This window comes from Ursus maritimus, unplaced genomic scaffold (genome assembly GCF_017311325.1).
Source record: "Ursus maritimus isolate PB19 unplaced genomic scaffold, ASM1731132v1 scaffold_2, whole genome shotgun sequence".
Classification (NCBI taxonomy): domain Eukaryota; kingdom Metazoa; phylum Chordata; class Mammalia; order Carnivora; family Ursidae; genus Ursus; species Ursus maritimus.
The window spans coordinates 39,290,506-39,300,787 of record NW_024424452.1 but is presented as its reverse complement, the minus strand read 5'-3'; the positions used below and the strand labels follow the sequence as shown (position 1 = coordinate 39,300,787).

At 48.7% G+C, this 10,282-nt stretch overlaps 1 protein-coding gene across 1 annotated transcript; it reads left to right on the top strand.

Annotated features, from left to right (window-relative positions):
• Positions 1-2,775: 2,775 nt before the first annotated feature.
• Positions 2,776-4,281, top strand: LOC103668435 (protein S100-A12). Its single transcript, XM_008696676.2, has 3 exons — positions 2,776-2,930; positions 3,499-3,645; positions 4,025-4,281. The coding sequence occupies exons 2-3, from the start codon at positions 3,508-3,510 to the stop codon at positions 4,163-4,165; spliced, it is 279 nt and encodes a 92-aa protein (XP_008694898.1). The 5' UTR covers positions 2,776-2,930; positions 3,499-3,507; the 3' UTR covers positions 4,166-4,281.
• The last annotated feature ends 6,001 nt before the right edge of the window (positions 4,282-10,282 follow it).

Sequence of the window (10,282 nt, the reverse complement as noted above, 5' to 3'; positions counted from 1 at the left end):
AGATTTACCAGCTTAATCCATCGTCTCTCTACATCACACAGATTTGAAATTGTCGTGATGGGCTTTTTTAAGGTGACTCCATTAGAACATTAGAACACTTATGGATTCCGAATTGAAGTTAAAAGGTTTGAATTCATGTTTTTATTAGTAGTTAAAATTTTCTTGCACCGTGCAAGGTTTTCCAACATTGTCAACGCACTTTGACTAACTTTACAGAGGGAGTTGCAAAATAATCTGTATCAATTTGGCTCAATATTTATTTGAAAAGTTTATTTTTTGTTGTATGGTATGCTATTACTCTTAGTACATAAGTGACTCTAGGTGTATTTTTTTTAATTAATGGACTCTATTTTTTAGGGAAAGTTTTATGTTTATAGAAAATTGAGCAGCAAGTCCCGAGCCCTCATGCGCCCTAGGTCCTCAGGCAGTAACATCCTCCCTGAGTGTGGTACGTTTGCTACCGCCCGGGAGCCAACAGTGACACATTAACTAAAGTGCGTAGTCTATTAAGGTTCACTCTGTGTCCGTTCTGCGGGTTTGGACAGAGGTATGAGGACGTGTCTCCAACACTGCAGTACCGTCTGCATCAAACTATGAACAGAGTAGTTTCCATGTTTTTCATTCTCCTTGGCTGCCCTGACCATCAGCCTTCCTACCCAGTCCTGGCCTAGAGGAGTTCCTGTCCAGTGCGGGAGGCAGGGCCAGCCCAGGTGGTGGCCAGGAGGCCGTAAGTCTCAGGCACAGACTTTGGGGCCCCTGGAACACCAAGGCCAGCAGCAGGACACCAGGGAGCCAGAGGAAACCTTACAGAGGCTTGGCCCTTGGGGCTAATCCTACCTTTTCATTAGGGCCCAGGTGCGGGGCGGGGTGGGGGGGGGGAGGAAGTGCAACAAGTGACATCACTCTACATGCCAAGAACTGCGCCAGGTGTCTGCTCTGTGTTGACTCCTTTGTTTTCTCCAAGGCCTTGCTGGTGGCACAGATCTGGGGCCCGTGCTTGGGTGGGTGAAAGGGGCTTCCTTGAAGGGGAGGCTGGAGAGCAGGCTCCTCTACCAGGGCTGCTGTCAGCTCTCTTCCTCCTTCTTGAAGCCCCAGTGGCCAGTGGCCAGTGGCCAGGCCCCCAGAAGGCTGGCCTGCACCGAATGACCCACCTCCAAGTTAGATAGGTAAGGTAGAAGGGAAAACAACTGTAAAGACCACATTTTACTGTTTTCAAGCACGTTCTTACATATTCTCCCAGTTGAGCTGCAGAACGACTCAGAACTAAAGGAGGACAGTGAGATGACCACACAAATGAAGAAACAGTCTCACAGATGTCAAGGGCTTGCCCAAGGGCTCAGAGCTATTCCCCAACACCCTTCCACAGCTTCCCACTGAGGCCTCCAAAGCAGCCCGTCTCAGCGCGGAATCCGGGTCACTAATCTTGGCCTGATTGGCGCTCAGCAACCCCCACCCCTCTAGACTCTTCAGCCCCCATCCCACCCCTGGCCCATCGGTGGTGAACTCCCCGTATTATTATTTAGGAAGGTGTCTGCACCCACTTTGTTTCAATTTCGGGAAGGCAGACACAGAATTTGTGCTCGTCTATGTCTGAGTCCGGCACGGCACTTTCCACACTGTGGTTGGGGGTGTGGGGGTACATGGAGGAAAGAATTTTTGAAAAAGCTAGTCAAGAATTGACTGTATTAGGCAAAAAACTGGAGGGAAAAGATCGGGATCTTATATTAGATTGTCTAAATCTGCCCCAAATTATATTTTTTACAAAAGGTATGAGCATGTATTATGTTTTTTTTTTTTTAAGATTTTATTTATTTATTTGACAGAGATAGAGACAGCCAGCGAGAGAGGGAACACAAGCAGGGGGAGTGGGAGAGGAAGAAGTAGGCTCATAGCGGAGGAGCCCGATGTGGGGCTCGATCCCACAACGCCGGGATCATGCCCTGAGCTGAAGGCAGACGCCTAACCACTGTGCCACCCAGGCGCCCCTGTATTATGTTTTGATAACCAGAAAAACCCTCTTCTGATTTAGGGAAAAACATACATCAATGACAAAGTTCTTGAAAGCAGACAGATTTGGGTTTGGTACCTCAGTTCTCCAAACTAATTTTCTTCATCCGCATTACGGGCACTCACCGCACAGGGCTGTCTGGAGAATCAAGTGCGGATTTGTATAAAGCAGTGTCTGCAGCGCGCAGCATGTGCTCACCTTTTAAAACACAGAGACTTAAGTTTTTTAGAACAGTTTTTGATTTATGGAAAAGTTGAGAAGACACTGTAGAGAGTTTCCAAATACCTGCACACAGGTTGTATTAATACGATACATTTGTTACAATTGATGAAGCTTTCTTGATACATTATCATTAACTCAAGTCCGTGCTTTATTAGCATTCCTTCAGTTGTAACCCAGTGTCCCTTCTCTGTTCCAGGAGTGCTTGGCCACTTTGATGGTTTTTATTATCGTTATTGTTTTTGTTGTTTAGACACTCAGCAAACGCCTCTCCCCAGTCCTTCCCTTTCCAGGTAGGTGCCACCCAGACAGCATACCCTGTTCCTGGGGTTCTTGTTCCTGGGGTTTCCTAGTAAAAGGCCACAGTTTAGGTCAGGGGACAGAGCTGAAGACTGGGACCTGCCCCAGAACTGAGGGCCCCTTGGGTGGGGTGGTGGGTTTGGGGGGTTTGTGTCAGGCTGAGCAAGCGTGGCGTGGGCCATGGGAGCAATGAGGGGGCTCATGTTGCAGTCAAAGCCACAGGGTAGAAGCTTCTGTTGAGCAACGAAGCATTGTCTAGCAGTTGCCTCATGATGAATCAGAGAGATTTCTTCACTTGAGGTTGAAGGTGAAGCCTGGAGTGCCTTATAAAAACCTCCCCGGCTCAGTACTTCTCACCAACCCTGGCTTCTTGCTACATTTCCACTCTCCTGCACACTGAAGGGTAAGTGTCCTGTCCTTGGTTCCGGGAGGTTCATTGGGTAGTGACTGCAGGTAGCAATTGCAGGCTGTTGGAAGCCATAACCTTCTGCTCGCCAGAGCACCTCTGGACTGACTGCATTTTGGACTCAAGGAGACCAACCCTTTCTGTGCTAGGTAGACCCAGTCTCAGCACCCAAGGGTGGTGAAGGTGGAAGGGGCTGGTGAATGTCTGTAAGAGACCTGTAGCCAAAGTGCCATCACCTGGAGGAAGGGAACAACCTGGCCAGCCACCAAACCCCTCCTGGGTGTGCTTGATCAAAAAACTACCCTCTGAATTATATTTCCTAGGAGAGAGGGGGACATGGAACACTGGGGCAACGGGGGTCGATTCTTTTAGACTTTAGATAGCATTATATGCACCCACCCCAGCCTACCTACAAATGAAAAAATCACCACAGATCAAACGGAGCATAGAGAACACAAAGCAGATGCAGGGAAAGTCATCACTTGTCTACACCAGAAAGCGAGGAGAGAGGGGAATGTGGGCGGGTGGGCGAGGAGCTGCCCCAGACCTCCCGTGTCTCCTAAAGGTTGAGAAGATGACTAAGCTGGAGGACCATATGGAGGGGATCATCAATGTCTTCCACCAGTACTCAGTCCGGGTGGGGCATTATGATAAGCTTTCCAAGGGTGAGATGAAGCAGCTGATCACAAAGGAACTTCCAAACACCCTCAAGGTAGGTGATGCCTCCCTCATCCAAACTCATCCCCTGAAGGGCTGGGCTGGGGTCACCCTGAGGGTGCTCTCCTGAGCTGTGGGATGGGGGAGTCTCCCTCCCTCCCTCCCTCCCTCCATAACTCACTCTGTCACCTCAGGCTCTATTCACCTCTCTCTCTGGGGTTGTTCCCTCACCTGTGGGGATTCGCGAGCTATAGAGACCTTCCAGGTCGAGACTTGTGTGGCTCTAGGCTAGCTCATGACAGCTGCTTCCCTGTTTTCTGTCTCATCATGTTGGATTCTCCAACACAGTTTTGGTGAATGAGTTAATGTCCCTGGGCCTCCCTGAGCTGAGCTTAGGAGAGTCTGAGCTCACTGTCTCTGATGTCCCCCTCTAGAACACCAAAGATCAAGCTACGATTGACAAAACATTCCAAGATCTGGATGCTGATAAAGATGGACAGATCGACTTTAGTGAATTTGTAAACCTGGTGGTCCGTGTGCTACTGACTGCACATGAGGATATCCACAAAGAGTAAGAAGCTCTGAGGGGCTTTTCTCCAGCAAAGTTCCCAAGAATAACTTTCCTTGTAATCACTGAAGCCCCGCTCTGCACGTGGGAAGTGAGAGTTAATAAATGTATTCTCAAAAAGTTCTTAGTAGTATGCACTTTCTTTCTTTCCATGGCCACGGTCCCTAAACTGGAGAAAACCACACCCCTGTGATTCTGGCAGACCTCATTTAGAGCCTTGGGACCCCTTTATCTGTTAGTTCATTTGTTCACCAACTATTAAATGTCCGTTGTTCGGCTCCTTTATTCATTCATTCAACAAATATTCATTGAACATCTGTGAAAGCCGGAGACCAAAGACACACAACCCCGTCCACCTGGAGCTTGTGTTCTACTGGGGAGGGATAGCAAACAAACAAAAGCCCATCCTACGATACAGGGGTAGGCGAGATAAGTGGTATGAAGAAAGCTAAAGAGGGAAGTAAGGTTGGGGCAGGAGGGAAAGGAGAGGCACTCTGGCTTAGTGTAATGCTCAAGAAATGCATCTGAGCAGAAACCCAAGAAAGGGAGGAGAACAGCTTGCAGATATCTGGGCCAAGAGTTCCGGGCAGAGAGAGGCCAAGTCTCTGAGTTGGGCACACACTTGTCCTGCTCAAAAACACGGCACAAAAGGCAACGTGCAGGAACTGAGGTGGGGAGTTGCAGGTGGTGTGTGCCTGTAGGAAGCAGGGAGCAGGGAGCAGGGGCTTGCAGACCTTGGGGCAGACTTTGGATTTAAGTGTGCTAAGGACCCACTGGGTGGATTTGAGCAAGGGAGCAAGATGATTTCATTTATGTTTCAAAAGGGTTACTCTAGCTGCCTTTGTTGAGAAGAAATTGTAGAGGGCAGACCCCAGAGTGCAAGCAAGGAGAACAGTGAGGACGGATTCCCTGGATTAGCACTGGCCAATAGGAACACAATATGGGCCATGTTTGTGATTTTAAGTTTAGTTGTATCCACAACTAAAAAGGTGAAAATAAAGAGGAAATTAATTTTAATAATAAATTTTATAAACCTAATAGATCAAAAATAGTATCACTTCATGGGGCGCCTGGGTGGCACAGTCATTAAACGTCTGCCTTCGGCTCAGGGCGTGATCCCGGCGTTATGGGATCGAGCCCCACATCAGGCTCTTCCGCTATGAGCCTGCTTCTTCCTCTCCCACTCCCCCTGCTTGTGCTCCCTCTCTCGCTGGCTGTCTCTATCTCTGTCAAATAAATAAATAAAATCTTTAAAAAAAAATAATATCACTTCAACAACATAGAAGTCATTTTTTCTAAGGATTTCATTTATTTATTCTTCAGAGAGAGAGCAAAAGGCAGAGAGAGAGAGCGAGCACACAAGCAGGGGGAGCAGCAGGCAGAGAGAGAAGCAGGCTCCCCGCTGAGCAAGGAGCCTGATGTAGGACTCAATCCCAGGACCCCAGGATCATGACCCAAGTTGAAGGCAGATGCCTAACTGACTGAGCCACCCAGGTGTCCCCAGAAGTAATTTTTAATTTATTTTTAGAGAGATTGAGAGAGAGAGAGAGAGAGAGCACGCTAGTGGGGGGTGGAGGGGCAGAGGAAGAGGCAGAGGGAGAGAATCTCCAGCAGAATCCACGTTCAGTGCAGAGCCCGTTGCAGGGCTCGATCTCACGACCCAGAGATCATGACCTGAGCTGAGATTAAGAGTCAGATGCTTAACTGACTGAGCCACACAGGCGACCCAACAATATAGAGGTTATTATTGAGATATTTTCCATCCTTTTCTTTTTTCTAAGCCTTTGAAATCCAGCTTGCATCATGCTCACAATCACTCTTCATGAGGCCAATGGTTATGTGTAGTTCATGGTGATAACCCTGGAAGTGCAGCCCTAACCCGCTTGAGGGATGAGAGGGCTGGACTAGGGTGGCGGGCATCCCGGTGGTAAGGGGTAGTGAGGCTCTGCATACACTTGAAGGCGGCAGTGAGAAATCAAGGATTACTCCAAAGATTTTTCCCTGCGATAGGGGCTGGATGTTGAGGACACAGAGATGAGAGACAAAGTCCTTGCCAGGTGAAAATCTGAGCAGCAGAAATCCCCATACAGTATTGTATTTGTTTTGGCAGGAGTAAGCACAGGGTGTCATGGGGAACAGGAGAGTGGCTCAGCCTTGTGTGTTGGGGTCAGGTAGGTATTCTGGAGGAGTAGACCCTTGAACATGAAATTTGGAGTAGAACTTTGAAAGGGGGAAAATGATGCAGAATTTCCACGAACCTTTCTTTGATTCTCTCAAGGGTGTGGGTAAGGGGTAGGAAGGCGTTGGGAGCAGCAAGGGACATAGGAGCAGGGAGAAGAGGGTTAGTTCTACCCAACACAGGGTATGGCAAGAGAACACTTCACTGGCCAGCCTCCCTCCTTACTGAGGTCTGGGTCAAGTTCTTTGTTAAATGCCCTAGAACTGTGCCTCTCTCCTTCTGGATTCTTCTCTCCTGTTGTGACTCAGCATCCACTGGTGTGATTGTTTAATGTCCGTCTCCTCTATAGACCAGGGTGAGCAGGTGCTGTTTCATTGTGCCTGGCATATGATAGGGTTTCATGAACATCTCTTACATGAATGAATATATGGAAATTGTTATGATTATTGGTTTGATTCTGTATAAATTGTCCCAGGAGAAAGGGGAAGGAGCATGGCCTCCGAGGGCAGGAATCATCTTCTTAAGGGACAGGGTCAGCTTGCCCTGGTGAGAAGTGAATTCAGCAAAAGTCACTGGGGGCGTCCCTGCCTTCAACCCCTCTCTGTGCTGAATTCGGTCTGGGGAAGATGGGGTACCCCTTTGGAGTCACACTCCATGTAGTCGGGTGTCAGAATACCTAAAGGTTATGGGCTGAACGTTTGTTCGCCTGCCAAAGCGATGATATTTGGAGATGGGGCCTTCAAGAGGTAATTAGGTTTAGCTCAGGTCATTAGGGTGGGACCCTCACAATGGGATTAGTGCCCTTATAAGAAGGAGAAGACAAAGAGAGGGAGAGTTCTCTCCATGAGCACACATCGAGAGAAAGCCACGTGAGCACACAGCAGAAGGTGCTGTCTTCAAGGTGGGAGGAGAGCCCTCACCATGACTCAACCATGCTGACACCTGATCTGAGACTTCTAGCCTCGAGAATGGCGAGAAGTACATGTGTGCTGTTAAAGCCACCAGTCTATGGTGTTTCACTCTAGCCACTGAGGAGACTAAGACGTCATAGAAGCAGCCGCCAGGGCCCAGCCTTGGGCTCTCCCAGACCCGCCAGTGGCTGCTCCATCTGGCTCCTCACCAGCAGGAGGGACAGGCCAGAGCGTAGAGTTTGTGACAAAACTTGAGAAAGATTAGGTAATTTTCTGGAGCCTAGGTATGACAGATAAGAAGGGGAGCTTTATATTGGGGAAGGGGTGGGCCTGCCTTTCAGTTTACTCACTGCCAAGCCCTGTTGAGGCAATGTGTAGGAAGCTGGGATTGAGGACAGAATCCAGGAAGTGACAAGTATCGACCACTGAGGCCTGGGGTTGGAGGTTTGCTGGGCCACCCGCCACATCTGTGGGATGTAGATCTGAGGTAAAGCTGAGGCAGGAAGAAAGTATGGAGGGCTGAAGGGGGGGCGACGTGGGATTGGCAGAAGAGGAAGGAATTCAGGACCCAGAGAAGGGAGTCTTGGAATGGCCCCAGCCTAGATGACAATGGGGAAACATTCAGAAAAGCCCTCACTTGCTGGATGACCCCAGTGGGTGAAGCACTTTGCCTCTCTGGACCTCTGTTCTCTTTGTTTTTGAAGAACCCAAAGGAATTAAAGAAATTCATTTTGAATATTTTAGACTAGATGAACACTCAGGTGTCATCCAGTTTTAATATCCCAGATGCTTTGATGGAATGGAGGAGAACTTTGAGTGGGATCTAGAAGGGTTGGAGGGAAGGGTGTTCTTGGGCACAAAAGGGTAGTGGCCAAGAGTATGAGGGTTGGGGTTAGGGTTCTTGTTCAGACCCTATTTTTACCACTTAATCACTGTGAGACCTTCTAAGTCCCAGTTTCCCCATCAATAAAGTGGGGGTAACAGTGGTCCCTCTCTTCCAGAGTTGGTGTGAGGACCAGATAACCTAACAGAACATGTGAAGCACTTGGCACAGATCCTGGTGCCAAGCAAGCGCTCAACAGCCAGTGGCATTCATAGTAAGATGCCAGCTTGTACAGGAAGTAATTGCTGTCCCTGGGCAGCTACTCGCTACCCAAGCAAAGATTGAGGCTAATTTTAGGACAGAGTTGGATAAAGTTGACCAGTGCTGGACAGGTAACCAAGGGCAGTTAAGCTGCATCTTTCCCTAAAGACCTTGAAGCTGCTGGACCAGGACCAGGCTGTTGTTGCACAAACCAGAGCACTCATGTGTCTGTGACCATCTCTGAGATACAGAGTCTTATCAGAATGTGGTAGAAAACAACAACCAACCAACAGGAACAAAACCCAGTGTATTTGCTGTTGCGAAAACATTCACCAACCATAATTTGGCTTCAAAATAGCCAACTGAACCACTGATTGAACTTAAATTCGATTTAGAGAGATGTTAAGGCCCCCCAAACTTGGTAAAAATTCATCAGCCAGAGGCACCTGAGGGCAAGAAAGGCTCCCAGCCTGAAATCAAATGTGTCTGGTTAACCTTCCAGCTCCACTGCTTCTTGGCACTGACTTTGAGCAAGTGGCCTCCCTTGTCTGAGCCTCAGTCTTTCCACCTGGAAAGTGCAATTTGGACTAGATGAAAGTGCGGAGCCTTGTCCCCAGATGATGGCCGGCATCGTGAATCAAGCGGTTGGACACAAGGACTGTCAGAACCACAGGATCACAGAGACTGGACCTGTTCTCTGCAGCATCTTGCCATCAACCTCCTGCCCACCACTCTGAGTTCGGGTCTCTAACTATTCCGGAATGTTCCCCAGTTTCCTTGTGAACTTTCAGACTTTTTGGATTCTGCACCTGCTGTGCTATTGTCCTCTTTGTCTGAAGTGGCCTCTAGTCCCTTTAAGGCACCTACTCTGTTTAAGGCACCAGACCACTGAGATCCAGATCTTTTGCTTGCCCACCAAGGTTGTATCCACCGGGGAGCTCACCCGCTCACATCCCTCACAGGTTTCCACCCTCGCATCCACAGTAGATTCATGGAACTCTGGGGTTTGCCTGCCCATCAGGATTAGTCTGACAGAGTGCTCTGGGCAAAGACCTTATTATTCGATAAGGGACACCAATACCACTGTCGTGCGTGCAACACCTTGCCCTTCAGAAAGACATCTCAGGCGGGCTGCTGGCACACTGTAAGCCAAGCTAAGCCAAGCCAAGCCAACGTGCATACTGGGAATTTGGAAATCAGGAAAGGATGTGGATTCAATGGGATGGCTACCAGGAGCCTAGTGCAAAAATGACTAGGAATCAACATTTTTACTTGGCCAATATAAAAAGTCATCTAAGTCAAAAGAAAGCAAACTAGATTATGCTTCTCTGATTTCTCTGATTAGCTAACAGCACTGGGCACACAGTAGCTCAACTCTTGCACTTTCAAAACTCACCTTGGTATTAATCTGCAGGTGCTTACCTTGGCCTTCTTTCTCTCTCTCTCCACCTTCACTGACCCCTAGAAGACAGGCAGATGGTGGCTCCTCTGTGGTCCCAGGATGCCTGTGGTTATCGCCCACCTTAGTTTTTCTTTGACCCACACCATGATATTGAAAATATCTATTTGGGTGTTTGTTGCCCCCATTAGGCTGAGGGCTCCTGGAGGGCAGGGACCTAACGCTGTATTTGATGTGAAGACCAGGCTCGGTGCCGCAGCTTCCTAGCTGCTCCCCACGCTTCTACTCTGGTCCCCGACCCTCCTCCACACAGTAGCCAGATGGCCTCCAAATACAATCACACTGTGTCACTTACCTGATTAAAACCCACCAGAAGTTTTCCAAGGCTTGCTATCTGGCCTCATTTCCATCACTGTTTCCCCTGGGAGGCCCTGCCTGCTTCCCTGCCCCACTCAGCACTCCATCACATCTTCCTCTTTGATTTTCTTTGTGGCGCTCAGCACCTCTGAAACGATGAATTCTTTATTCCTTGGCTTGTTTACTGTCTGACT